General features: G+C 33.1%; 1 protein-coding gene across 20 annotated transcripts in view; it reads right to left on the bottom strand.

Moving 5' to 3' along the window:
* The window catches only part of spire1a (spire-type actin nucleation factor 1a), a 98539-nt gene that overhangs the window by 20827 nt on the left and 62805 nt on the right, over positions 1–14907 (bottom strand). For 13 of the 20 annotated variants that reach the window (XR_015515973.1, XR_015515976.1, XR_015515977.1 and 10 more), the window contains exons 5-8: positions 6078–6149; positions 5795–5959; positions 5073–5159; positions 3942–4071 (exon numbers count right to left, since the gene is read on the bottom strand). Coding sequence is in view for 10 of the 20 variants with exons in the window: in XM_087294517.1 (XP_087150643.1) it covers positions 3942–4071; positions 5073–5159; positions 5795–5959; positions 6078–6149 (454 nt within the window). In the remaining 10 variants the exon portion in view is untranslated. Of the gene's footprint in view, positions 1–1440; positions 1483–3941; positions 4072–5072; positions 5160–5794; positions 5960–6077; positions 6150–14907 lie in introns of all 20 variants that reach the window. The other 7 variants (XR_015515972.1, XR_015515974.1, XR_015515975.1 and 4 more) reach the window with 1 other exon arrangement.

Genomic DNA, 14907 nt, shown 5'->3' with positions numbered 1-14907 from the left:
AGACATTTAATCAATCCCTGGAGTTGTACGAGGCACTTGTTATTATGCATGGATGCACTTTGTTGGATGGTTGAAGAGAAACAGCCACCTGTTGCCATTGTAGATGGTCTGATGGTCTTTGACTGAACGAAGAATGAAGTCATATACACTTAGAATGACTGACAGTGTCAGTGGATGAGTAAATCATGAGATAATTTTTCATTTTTGGGTCAACTCTTTTAATAAATTGCAAACATTTTTAACTTTTCAAGTTTTCTAAAATGTTATGAAGATATGAAAATGGGGCTAAATTGCATACTTTTTAAGCAAAATATTTCAACCTTGGACAAAGTCAGTTTCATGTCTTGTTTAAGTTTTTACTGGACATGTTAGTGTCAAAGGTTTTACAGAGAGTATTGTGGGAATCTCTTTTTTTTTTTTTTTGTCACTCCATAATTCAGAAAATACTGCGAACAGTCACAACAGATGTTTGCATCATTTTGTTTAGTAGAATAAAATGTAAACCATAATCAGACAAATTATGTATGAACATATTCCTCGGTAAAAATCTCCAGAATACAAGTATAAATAAAACTGTGAAGTTTGGTGAATGTCAGTGCTGTAGAAGTGAAACCTTAGGAAAACATTCTTTTAAAAATATCCATTATAAATAGATATTTTAACTGTTGATTGTTGAGATTTTGTCTTTTCATAATGTGCTTTCTTTAAAAAAATAATGTTTAATGCATTTACACTTTTACACTTTATTTTGATGGCCAATTTGAGTATTAGTAGACTGTCTGCTTAACAACTGCTAAAACTGCTCCTTCAACAGACATTCAACTGTCTTTAAAAAACTTTGCAAGTACATGTCAACTTACACTAACCCTAACTCCAACCCGTCCTAGCAGTCTACTTATAATCTAATGGGAATTAGTTGGCATGTAGATGCAATGTAACTTAAATTCAACAAATGAACCATCAAAATAAAGTGTGACCTTTTGTTGCACTATAAATTTGTTAACAAAGCTGATGATTGCCATTGATTCTCATAGTAGAAAAAATATATGGAATTCAATAACAATAATCAACTTTGTGGTTACAAACATTCTTCAAAATATAATCTTTTGCATTGTAATCTTCAAACACAAATTGATAAAGTGCGACAAACAAAAGCTTTAATGTGTAGTTTGGATCTTAGCATTACATAAAAAAAGCACATTATGAAAAAACTGAATCTCAATAAGTGTCAAACAGCATCTCACTCTATACTCTTTGTTCAAAGCTTGCAATCCTGAACTAAGCAATCTTGTCATTTTCTTGATGACTGATGCTAATGCTATAATGCTATAAACATCAGCACCAGAGGAGGGTGACATCAAGGGTCTGGCACAAGCACACAAGCCAGCGGGGGTCTGTGAGTGAGCAGATACTGAGGTAAAGCCAAAGCCAAGTCTTTACCTGATGAGTCAAAACTGACAGACATGCTAAGAGGACGCATTACTGAGAGAAAACCAGAGGCCATGGGTGAAGAGAGGGAGGAGAAGACAAATAAAGCCATGGGTTAAAACAAGTTCAATGCATTCAATGTCAAATATAATGGATGCTCCACTTCTACAACTGAGCTTATTCTTTAAGAAACAAGAAAGAATAAGTGTCGTTTTAACAATTTCATACCAGACCATTTTAGTATGCAGGTAAAACTGACAAAGCTGCAACTCGCATAACATTACTGATGATTTATGAAGCGTTCTGACAACATATAATGTCAATGTACACATATTAAGGGTTTAATGATACACATATTCTAGTCTTTGAATGTATGTGTAAGGTTTGTTTTAGCAAGGAATCATATATCAGTCTGCATAAACACTTTGATTGGCATTCTCCATTTGTAAGTGTCGTCAAAGGGGAAAGCCCCACCCATTAGTGACGATCTCGCCCTCATTATCATAGAACATTGGTCTTGTTTTTGAAACTGCCACTATGCTGACACATTTGTTGCTCCGCCCTCTTCTGAAACAAGCACAATCCCATTTGACAGTCCCGCTAGTTTTTCATGATTTTTTTTGTTTGGGATTTATCCCGATAAAAATGACCGATTTTGTGGCATTAATTCTCAGAAAGTTAAATGTAGGTTGAAGGTAGATCTCCAGGAACAGGTTGAGCACCTCTGCTCTAGGGACATTAGAGACTTATTTTGCATCTTGTAAAAAGGGGCATAATAGGTTCCCTTAAATTAATGTTTCAACCATAGAAAGAAAACAATATGTTGTAGCATCTCATTCACTGGAACGTATGTCTTATAGAGAAGAACATTACTGAGTATTTGCCTACACGGTATACTTTACTTGACATGTTATTGATGTATTAATTATTTTTTGTTGTATGCCTAAATAAACAATTCGTTAAAACAAGTAATGATAGACAGTGTAAATTATTATATTTCAACAACCAATTAGAACATAGAAAGTAGAGCATTTTAAGCTCTGTTAGGTGACTTCAATACTGAAGTATGTAGCAGAACATCATTAAAACTTACTGGTTCTTTACAATAACATGTTTTCAGCATACAGCAGATATTTCTGATAATCTCCTTTAAGTTTTAAAGCTTTACAGGCTGTAAACGGTGAACTTTGACTCTTTAGGCAGAGGGAGAAAACAACAGAGTCTTTTCACCAAACAAACTGCCAATACCGTATGTGCAAATCTAATGTCTGCTGTAAATCTGGGATATTTATTCAACATGGATCACTCCGATGGAACGAGCGCCAGATTTGTGCTTGTGTAACTGTACAATCATCCACGCAAGCAGCCTAGAGAGCTTTAGGTAAACTAAAATCCCTAAAATCCTTAACTGCTGAATCATACAGCAAAAAACCTGCATAAAAAAACAAAATCGCATCAAATACAATAATGTTCAAAAGTATTGGCACCCTTTGTAAATACGAGCAAGAATGTTGTGAAACAAAATCTGCTTTGTTTATCCTTTTTATACTTTTCATTAAAAAAAAAAAACCCTTGACTTTCATTGAAATTAAACAATTGAAACTTTATTTCACTACAAAATAAATACTTTTCTCCAATTAACAGAGGGAAATAATTGGGAAAACAAAGGCATCGTTTTATTTATTTATTCATTGACCAAGATGATCCATGTAAATATTAATTAAAGATACTGTACGATACGTAAATCTATTACCTTGGAACAATGTGGATCGACACATTCTTGAAAATATACTGAATTAATCATAGGCGAAGAATATTTGACATTTGAGTATGTAAATAAAATGTACAGCCAATAATTAGAGACACAGGGCAGCAACAGAGATGCTGTTAGAGAACACAAATGATTGAGTGTTGCACAAGCAGCCATGCATGAGAATGACACACTGACATGAGCCTCTACAGTCACATACTCACCTCCATCCACAACACTCATATACTTGACATTTAGCATAACTAACAATATTAAGCTGTGGTTGAATCAAATACAATGCTGTTTCAGTAAATAATGCACATAGAATATTGATTTATGTTTAAAAAATGTGTGCTCAAAAAAATAAATATATATTTGTTTTTAATAATTTTACGTTATTTAATTACTGTTTTTTCAAATTTAATTTAATTTTAAATTTAGGTTTAAACTAAATAATATTGAAAAATTAATAATTATTATTAGAATTATTATTATTAAGAAATATTAAGAATTATTAGCCCCGCTTTGAATTTTTTTCTTCTTTAAATATTTGCCAAATGATGTTTAACAAAGCAAGGAAAATTTCACAGTATTTCTGATAATATTTTTTCCTTTTGGAGAAAGTCTTATTTGTTTTATTTCAACTAGAATAAAAGCAGTTTTTATTTTTTTAAACCATTTTCAGCTAAAAATGTTTTTTTTTTTTTTTTTTTTTACTTAAGTGTCTGTTTTTATGACAGCAAGCTTGGAAAAATGAACTCACCGAGTCGACTCCTGCGGATCATATCAGGAGACACGGGCCTAAGCTTTCTCTCTGATCGGATCTCCTCAAGGATACGCTCATGGAGAGTCGGAGGTTGAGGAGCATGAGGCTTCAGTTTACGAGCAGAAACCTTAAAGCACACACACACAAACACACACAATCATTTGTAAGTTTGGGTATAATTTCAAATTAATTTTAGCAGAAACTGTCACCTTTGATAGATAGTCAATATAAGTCCAAATGTATAACACAAAGATTCACTGATTCTTAAAAGTCCAGTCTTACTTCCTGCAGGCTTTACTTGATAAAATACAATTTATATTATTGTTACTGTTCAAATCACTGTGTTGTACGTAATTTTCATATAATTAAATTTAGTCATTTAGCAGATACTTTTGTCCTAAGCGACTTAAAATTAAGGAGGCATTCATAGATTCAGCAAGAGAAGGCCATACACACAAGAAGTGCTAATTATACAAAGGAACTGTTAAATAATTTAGTGCTAGAGTAAGGGGGTGGGGTTAGAGAAAGAGAGAGAGAGAGAGAGAGAGAGAGAGAGAAGGATGTTTCTACAGGCGGTTTGTCAACCCCACTCACCCATGTGAAGCACACTTCATTAATGCATTTCTCGTAGTGATATGCAGTGATTGCAAAAAATTTGTCTGGTGCAAATGTGCAAAACTGGTGCAAGTGTTGGTTAAAGTATTAGCAAGATGAAAGAGTGTGTTTTCTACAGGTGGTTTGTCAAGCCCACTCACCTGTGTGAGGCACACTCAGAATTGCATAATGATATCTTATATGACAACTGCATAATTGCATATGATAATGCTATTATAATGATAAGAATAAATTATATTGTAAGATTGACCAGGCAATAATCTGACCAATCGGAGCAGAGTAGGCTCTTGAAAAAACGTGACTTAGAGAAACTGGATTCTTAAACTAACCATTTCAGACAATATAAAAAAGGTCTGATGCTGTAATGTATATTTTCACATTACATCATCATCATCATCATCATCATCATTATCATCATTGTCGTGAAATGCATGTAAACCTACTGCATAAGGCTGAATTAATGAATTACAATACTAAATTTGAATTAGTATTTGTGTATATTCTGACGCTCACAGGATTTAATGGAGGCCTCGATCGAATGAACTCCAGGATGATCTCGTGAGCACTTTTCTTTAACCTCGGAGGAATGTCACCATTAACCTAGAGCAAAAACAAGACAGAGAAAAGGTTAAAGGTCAGACAGGCTGTTAACAATGAGAAAGAAAACTCTGTCTGTGTCATTGGAAAGAATGCAAGCATGTTTAAAGAATCCATCAAGTAATGAGCTGACTCTGACGTGGAAAATCTCTGAATGTTTTTAACCTTATATTTCAATAACTTTGAAGGTCATGAGTAACTAAACTGCTGTGGTTCCCCATTGACTTCCATTATATTTTTATTTTATAGACGTCAATGGCAGCCATCAACTGTGTGGGTCCAAACATTCTTTAAAATATAATCTATGCAAAACTATGCACAACTTAGGAGTAAATGGTACATTTTCATTGCTGAGTGAACTATTCCTTTAAGTGTCATTCACCCATTCAAATCAAGCCTATAAAAGAGCTTCAGAAAAAAAGGCTGCTTGATTTCTGATAAGCAAAGCAAACATTGTTGTGGTTTATGATCTCCGTAACAAACTGCAATAAAAGTGAACTGAACTGTGCCGTTGGTACAAAGGGAAAACATGACTCATGCTTGTTTGTTCAAGAGGAAAAACGTGAGATTTAGAGATCATATGCACAGAAATGTTTTCCCCGAGTGTCCAGTATTGATTGATGCATTTTTATCCTTACCATGACCTTGCGGAGTTTGTAGCGTTTGGATCGAATGTCATCCATGAGCATCTCGTAAGGCGTGAGCTGGTACTCGATGGCTAGAGGGTTATACTGACGCTCCTGCACCTTCTTCAGCTTCACGCCGTGCCTCAGGTCCCTCATCACCTGCACCCAAAACCGAGCCTGTGGAGAATATGCAAAATATGTACTTAGTCTAAGTAAATGATCAAACAGGATCTTAACAGCACATACTCTGAATGCATTGTGCCCATGGGGAATGGGATTATAGGATTGCTCTTACCCAGTCAGCATTCTGCAGCTCATTCAGGTCTCTGACGGGCTCCTCTGTTTCTCCTTCCATCTTCCGCAAATTCTGAGAATAAAAATGCAAACATATGTAGTTGAATATATTTTAAAAGTTCCATATACACATATATACATGAACATATACACACACATATACCCATACCCATATATGTATACAAACACAGTTATTTTTTACTTTTGTACATAGTTTGTCTATTGTTTTTTTCATTTATACATATTATTTCCAAAAGATAAATAATTGATTGAATTAAATAGATTTATTGAGATTATTATCTCACAGGAAACAAATAAATAAATTTTATTTATTAATTTTAAAATTTAAAAAAATCTTAAATTTTCAAATAAATAAATTAATAAATAAAATAAATAAATAAATTATATATTATATATATATATATATATATATATATATATATATATATATATATATAGTCATTCAAATCCCAAATACATAAATATATTATACAATAATAATATATAATATAGTATACAAATATATGCTAAGAACTACATTTTTAAAAACTTTTTATTAGGACATAATTTTTTTATCCCAAAAATATTTTAAACATAAAATACATTAAATTATAATACATACATCATGATGATAAAAAAAACACCCAAATATCTACATACCATACAATGTTTTCAGCATTTCTGAGTGATTATAAATATACAGTATAATGCCCTGGCTTGTCCTCAGTTTGGGGTCAAACGAGGAACATTCAATGTCGCCATGATGAGTCTGATTTGTAAATCGATTCATTCTCATGTGACAGACATTACCAGTAAGCATGCCAATATTAAAGCACAATTGATACGCAGCTAATGCTGTCTTTAACTAATTTAACTAGTCTGCAATACAGCCACACCCACTAATCGACTGCCAAAAGGCCATTTCCAAACCGGGTGAAGCTGGGACAACAGCAACAATGACAGACACTGTTTTTTAAAGTTAGTGGTCAGCAACAATTACACAACACACTCAGCCCAGAATATTCTCTCATCTCGTTGAGCTTTAGTGATTTTGACATTCATGGCAAAATAAATGAGAGTTACTATCATTGGACAAATGAAAGTGTATATCTTTAAATTAATACAAAGATTTATTTGTTTGTATGTTTAATTAGGATTTGTTTAGTTTTTTTGTTATAACTCTCAAATGACGTAAGCCAGACTTTTGGTCAGAATGCAGAACAATGAACTATTCTTAGCTATTGGTTATTAGATTGCTTATTAAAGTTAAATACTGCAAGCAAAAACAACTGTTGATTTTTTTTTAGTCTATACAGGTACAAAACTCCCCATTTAAGTGTTTCTTTTGCTGCATTTGATTAAATTGTGCCTGTGGAATTTAAATTAGACAATGTATTTTAAATCAGTTTTTTCAAAAATGATGTTTCCCCCTTAAAGACATGTATTATCTAAAAATCTATATTCTGAAGGTTTTAACAGAGGGATAAGTCTGAACATATTTTGCCGCATTATATTTATTTTATGGACCATTTCAATGTGGTGATGACATTGGCCCGTGAACATCTCCTGCCTGTTGGTAAACTATTTCATAACTGTAATAAGAGGAAATTTAATCATAACTTAACGTTAAACCAGATATAATGACATCAATATGTTGACCTTTTCGAATTCATTTCTTTCCTATTCTACAAAAGTTGTGAAATTAGTTTTTTTTCTCACAGGCTGTTTAAAGCATTTTATGAATTGTGTAATAATAAAAGGGGTTACCACAATCCCCTTTGCAAAACATGACTAAAAAATAGTTTTAAATTAATTAAAAATTAATTAAAAATTAAAAAATTCAACAATTTTGAACCTGTTTATTGTTCGATATTTACGACATGTATGTAATATAGCACATGGACTGCCTGACAAAAATCTTGTCGATGATCCCAGTTGTAAAAGCAACAAATAATAATAACTGGACTTTTAATTGATCATTTGGAAAAGTGGCAAACGGTAGATTTTTCTGATGAATCATCTGTTGAACTGCATCCCAATCATCACAAATACTGCAGAAGACCTATTGGAACCCGCATGGACCCAAGATTCTCATAGAAATCAGTTAAGTTTGGTGAAGGAAAAATTATGGTTTGGGGTTAAATTCAGTATGGGGGCGTGCGAGAGATCTGCAGAGTGGATGGCAACATCAACAGCCTGAGGTATCAAGACTTTTGTGCTGCCCTCATTACCCCTGATGTTGATTTAGCAGGAATGAACAGAAACACACTCACTGGGCTAATAAGATCTGAACAGATAGAGTCTGATCTCCTAAATCAAAGTTAAACTGTGCTGCATCACAAACCACAATCCGAAAACATTTCCTTTATGCATCAAACATTCAGAGACTTTCTGAATCACTGGAGCAAGACTATGTGTATCAATGTTGCTCATATTAAAAGAGCCGAGCAGCTGATTCTTCCTTTTTTCCACTTGTCCTTCACTCCTCCTTTCCTCTAAAACATTCACTCACTTATTCCAAAAGCTTTTGGCAGCTGGTCTGCAACTTGCTGCCCGATCAGGCAATGCCTCTGCAGGCAGTTTTTGTGCACAAAGAGAGTTCATGCATTCAAAAAACATAATGGATTACTAATGTATAATTAAAAGCTGTATATGTACTGTAGAAGTGCATTTACATACGCACTGACCACTAAACCATGTGTGAGCCTTTTCACTAAAATGCCTTAAATTGCAACAAATAAAGAAAAAAATATTACATTACAATCTAGATAAGGTCCTTGCAATCAGTTTTTCTTCAACTTACCTTTTATGTATGTGTTTGAATAAAATGCTGCTTTTTTGTTTAATTTTTTTAAATTACTATTAAAATTTCTTCCAAATTTTACAAGCAAAAATTGCCATTTAAACCATTTATTTGCAGAAAACCATTGGTGTGAGTAGTACAAGAATAATTTCCAGCTATTGCCATGTCTGCCGCTTTAGGCACTATTTAAATCTATATATTTTAAGCTAATTCTTTGATGAAGTAAAAATGATCATGCCAATAAAAAAAAAAAAAAAATATATATATATATATATATATATATATATATATACACACACACACACACACACACACACACACACACACACACACACACACACACACACACACATATATATATATATATATATATATATATATATATATATATATATATATATATATATATATATATATATATATATATATATATAAAGCAAAAACAAAAATCTAAATGTATATTTCATAACATTTACTAGTATTAATAGTAATGCTGCATGATTCAGGCTAAAAAAAGTCAAGTTTTTCTTTTTATTTATTTATTTATTTATTTTTTGCTTATAATCAAGATCATGATTTTCCCATGATTCTGTAGATAAAATAAAGGATCATCAAGAAGGCTATTGTTATTGCTATTCTCAAACATATGGTAAAACAACAATAATAATAATTAATAATAATAATAATAATAATAATAATAATAATAATATTAGGTCTATGTGTAGTTCTACTGTTGCTTAAAATTCAGTATTTTGCATACACTTGGAATGGTGGACTTGAACAGACTTTAAATATGTCCTGGTTGTTAATTTACAGTAAAGTGATTTTTTTAATAAGGTGAAATTAGAATACAACTACTCATAATTCTGAAGTTGAATTATTGTGTTTGAAACATGTGCTTGTCACCATTTTTGTAGGGTCAATTCGAGATTGCAACCTTTTTTGGATTAATCGTGCAGCCCTGATTAGTAGTGTTTGAACAAAATGCTCAGGTTTGTGTTTTTATTCCAAGGCTCTAATAACATTTCTTCCAATTTTTAAAAAAATTTGATTTGCTTTAATTGACAAAATAAGCAAAACTTATGTTGTTTTGTTGTTCTTTGAATAATGCAAAATAAAATGAAGCTTGTTTGATTAGTGTTGTAGTGCAGTGTTTTCTGTATACTTACAAACCTACATATTGAGCAAAACTCATCTTATTATTCACCTTCAGGTATATACAGTAAATGTAAAAAGAAATTGGTCTACAAAAGCTTTGGAGTAGATTCTCTTAAATAAAAAACAGAAAACAGTAAACCCTTTCCATAGATGGGAAACATCAGTCTTAAAACTCAATTTTTTTAAATCAACACTTTTAAAGTAACCTAAAATTTATACATCATCCCAGAACTTTTAGCATACTAAATTAAACATTCAATAATCAACTCATTTGAACTTTGCACAGTATTTACAGCAGAACATATGCCATATCCTCTGTTCAGTGAGAAACTATAGCAGGCAGGTTCATGCACACTAATGCCTAAGGAGAAAGAACACATTCATTGGGATAAGGCTTATATGACATGCTGTTCACATGCCATTTGATTACATGTTACAGTTTAAATAGCCACATTCAGTACTAAAGAGGGCTAAACATGCCTGTCTGACTACGCCAGTTATTCAGCAATCAATCCGCTAAGAAACGGCTTCTTAGGAGCTTTAGCAATTTTTTCAAGGGATTACACAGCAAACATAAGACCGTAGTCAGTTGTCAAGAGCGCATATACAACAATATACACACAGTGAGGTCAAACTAATTAGCTCTCCAGTGAAATTTTGATTCTTTTTCAAATATTTCCCAAACTATGTTTGTCAGAGCAAGGACATTTTCACAGTATTTCACATGATGTTTTTTTCCTTCAGGAGAAAGTCTTATTTCATTTAGTTTGGCTGGAATAAAAGTAGTTTTTACATTTTTAAATACAATTTTAAGTTCTATATTATTAGCCCCCTTAAGAAATGTATTTTTCCAAATGTCTACAGAACAAACCACTGTTATCCAGTGACTTGTCAAATTAAGCTAAATTAATTAATGAATTAAACTAGTTAAGTCTTTTATTGCACTTTAAGCTGAATAATAGAACCTTGCAAAATAACTGGAACAAATATTATGTACTGTCATCATGGCAAAGACAAAAGGATTTAATTATAAGAAATTAAAACCATTCAGTTTAAACCTGTTGAAAAAATATTTCTCTCTGTTAAACAGCACTTGGGAAAATATTTGTAAAATAATCACAATTTCTAATAATTTTGACTTCTAATTTTGTACATCTATAAACTGTGAATTTCTTACGCATAACCGTGTGAGATCTCTTCGCTCTATGGATCGTCTCTATTTGCAAGTTCCTAGATAACGCTTAAAATGTCGAGGTGATAGAGCTTTCTCTGTAGCAGCTCCAAGACTCTGGAACGATCTTTCACTCTCTTTAAGAACAGCTCAATCTTTTGAGTCTTTTCAGGGGTCGCTGAAAACACACTTATTTTCTTTAGCTTTTAATCATGTGATGTGAGTTTATGTGTTTTATTTTATGTATATTTTACATGCGTTTTATGTGTTTTATGTACAGCACTTTGGTAATCATTGTGATTTGTGAAAGTGCTATGGAAATAAAGTGAGTTGAGTTGAGTTGAGTATGTCTCTGGTGCATTATGTAGCAAGTGCAGGTTTATAATGAAATGCCATCAAGTATAGGCAGGTAAAGATGTTCATAATTGATAACTATGAAGATGTCAGAGCAAATCTGTTCAGAAACATTTCTGCATGACTTGATGAGAACATTCAGTCTCTGTGCAGCTAACAGCATGTATGAAAGCTGTGCTATATGGAAATATGGTGGTTGATTAAAAAGCTTTAGCATCTCACTCCTGCAGACAAGAACAAATGCTCATTATAAACTTAGCAATGATGATAAAACGTCATAACGTTTGTTAATAAATCTCGCGGTATTTTCACAAATGGCTCTGAAAATAATTCTGATAATAATATAAATGTGGCAAGTGAAATCAGTTATGATGACTTTTGCTACTTGTTCAAGCTACTTATTTAAAATGAATTCATTAGTTTTTTGGGGGGGCAACATAATTGTTTTTATAAATTTAAGTGAATTGAACATAAAACAATTAAGTTAACTCAATTGATTTGTGTTAGGACGACATGAAGTAATTGTGTGGAACCCAGAATATTTTACAATATACTGAACACAAACAACAGATTTAGTGTGGATAATGCAAATCTTAAATGTTGCAGAGCGTAGTCCTCTAGGAAAACATATTCGCACAGGACTTACAGTATTAAAGCCTCATGAAACAAGCATATTGGCAAAGTGTTGGGTAATACTGTTGGTTTCAATCCACCTCCACAGTCCACGGCCTGTTTATGAGTCACATTAGCTGTCAACCCACTCGCTCTATTCAAGCCCATAAACACAAACAGCCTCATGAGGATTCAAGTTTAAATGGCTGTGTTTGATTTACACCCTGTCAGAAGAGCATCTTTGTTTTAACGCCTAATGTAAAAATGATTATACGGTTTTGGCTGACAAAAATAATACATTTTACATAATAAAAATAAAATACTTCTTCAGAGTAAAAAAATAAACAAAACAAAATGCAATTTCATGGCTTTAAAACAGTGTTTCTCAACCACATTCCAGGAGAACCACCAGCTCTGCATATTTTCCATGTCTCCTAAACCAAACACACCTGATTCAGATAATCAGCTTATTAGCTGATTAGAGACTGAAAGACTCGTAATAGGTGTAACAGACAAAGCAGACATCTAAAACATGTAGTGTTGGTGGGGCTCCACGAACGTGGTTGAGAAACACAGCTCTAAAAGAAAAAATATATGACTAGTAAATGACAGTTGTGGCAAAACAATGCACTGTAATAGCAAAAAAAAAAGCACATGGTTTGGATTTAAAGGGATGGTTCACTCAAAGCTAAACATATTGGCCATCATTTTACTCAGCCTCAAGTGATTCCAAACCTTTAGGAGTTATTTTATTCTGTTGAACACAAAAGATGATACTTTGAAGAAAGCTGATTTCCAATGACACCCATTGTTTTTCCTACAACCGATGTCAATATAAAATTTTAGCTTTATTCAAATTATCTCATAAAACCTCATAAACGTTTGGAATAACTTGAGGGAGAGTAAATAGGGAGCCAATTTTTATTTTTAGGAGAACTATCCCTTTAAGTAAGCAAACAATAATGAGTTTGTGGATGACATTGTTATTGTAGTAATATAATTTGGGTTTTGCTGACAATTCATAACATTAGGTGTAACTACTGCATTGTGTTGCTTTTTATTTCCTAAAGAACAATCTCAAAAGATGTATCCAGCAGTCCAATTCTAGGATGACAATGCCAAGATTCATCTGAAATTGTGAAAGCAAGCTTCATTTTCACATATAAATTGACCACCAGTTGATCTGTGCTCCATTTAACTCATTTTTATTATTATATGAAGTTGGGATTCATATACATTTTTACTACTAAAAATCCAAGACTTTTGCAGGACTTTCAAGTTAATTTTCATGACCTAATATTTCATGTAATGTCTACCAAAACGTGGTAACTAATAAGAAAAACAATGCACGTTCAAGTTTCTTACAGCACATCAATAAGCATGCAACAATCTATTTAGTTTCAATTCATTTTTATATCCCTGTAAAATTTATTTAGATAATGTTTACACAGCATGAGCACGTTTAAGACAAATAACCTACACTCGGCCACTTTATTAGGTACACCTTATTAGTACTGGGTTGGACTACCTTTTGTCTTCAGAACTGCCTTAATCCTTCGTGGCATAGATTCAACAAGCAATGGAAATATTCCTGAGAGATTTTGTTCCATACTGACACGATAGCATCACGCAGTTGCTGCAGATTTGTCAGCTGCGCATCCACGTTTCACCACATCCCGAAGGTGCTCTATTGGATTGAGATCTGACAGTGGAGGCCATTTGAGTACAGTGAACTCATTGTCATGTTTAAGAAACCCGTCTGAGATGATTCACGCTTTATGACAAATTCTGACCCTACCATCCGAATGTCGCAGCAGAAACCAAGACTCATCAGACCATGCAACATTTTTACAATCTTCTATTGTCTATATTTGGTGAGACAGTGAGAGGCACCCGGTGGGGTCTTCTGCTGCTGTAAAAAATGCCATGTTAAAATTCCATGACTTTTCCAGGTTTTCCATGACTGTATGAATCCATAGACTGACAGTATTGAGTAGATTTTACATAGTAAACCTGATGGTCAGATAGTGGCCATCTTTAGGATTATTTTTATCTTCAATAAAACCTTCTGCAAAGTCACAAAGCTTATTTCCATCAAGGGCTGCGTTCATTTTTAGACCAGATCTTCCACCTCCTCCATTATCTGATGATGAGATGTTCACGGTCTACTCATCTGCACGTCTTAAGACTTTTAGCAAGTTTCAGGTCAACTGACGGTCAGCTCAACGTGTGAAAACGAAGCCTTCTTTGAGCCTGTTGATTCATGGCATGGCCATTATGCAATATGGTCATGGGATACGTCTTCTGACATGGAGAAGAAATAAAAAAAGCTGCACACTGCATTAGCTAAAGTGTTAGTTCATCCAAAAAAATTCTCACCATTTACTCACACTCAAGTGGTTCTAAACGTGTATCACTTTCTTTTTTCTGCTGATCACAAAACAAGATATTATGAAGAATCTTGGAAGAAAGCAGCTATTGATTACCATAGTATATTTTGTTTTTACTGTGGATGGCAATAGCAGCTGCTTTCTTACAATCTTCAGTATATCTTCCTTTGTGTTCAACAGAAGAAAGTCAAATAGGTTTGAAACAATTGGATCTGGAACAGAATTTGGGTAAACTATTCCTTTGAGGTGCTGCCAAACATTTAACAAGCCAGAAACATATCAATCACTGCAACTAAGATCTAATCACACAATGATAATAATCTGCTACTCTAAATCCATACAG

This window comes from Danio rerio, chromosome 19 (assembly GCF_052040795.2).
Source record: "Danio rerio strain M-AB ecotype USA chromosome 19, GRCz13ab, whole genome shotgun sequence".
Taxonomy (NCBI): domain Eukaryota; kingdom Metazoa; phylum Chordata; class Actinopteri; order Cypriniformes; family Danionidae; genus Danio; species Danio rerio.
The sequence above is the reverse complement of the archived record's forward strand: the minus strand, read 5'-3'. Positions and strand labels throughout refer to the sequence as shown.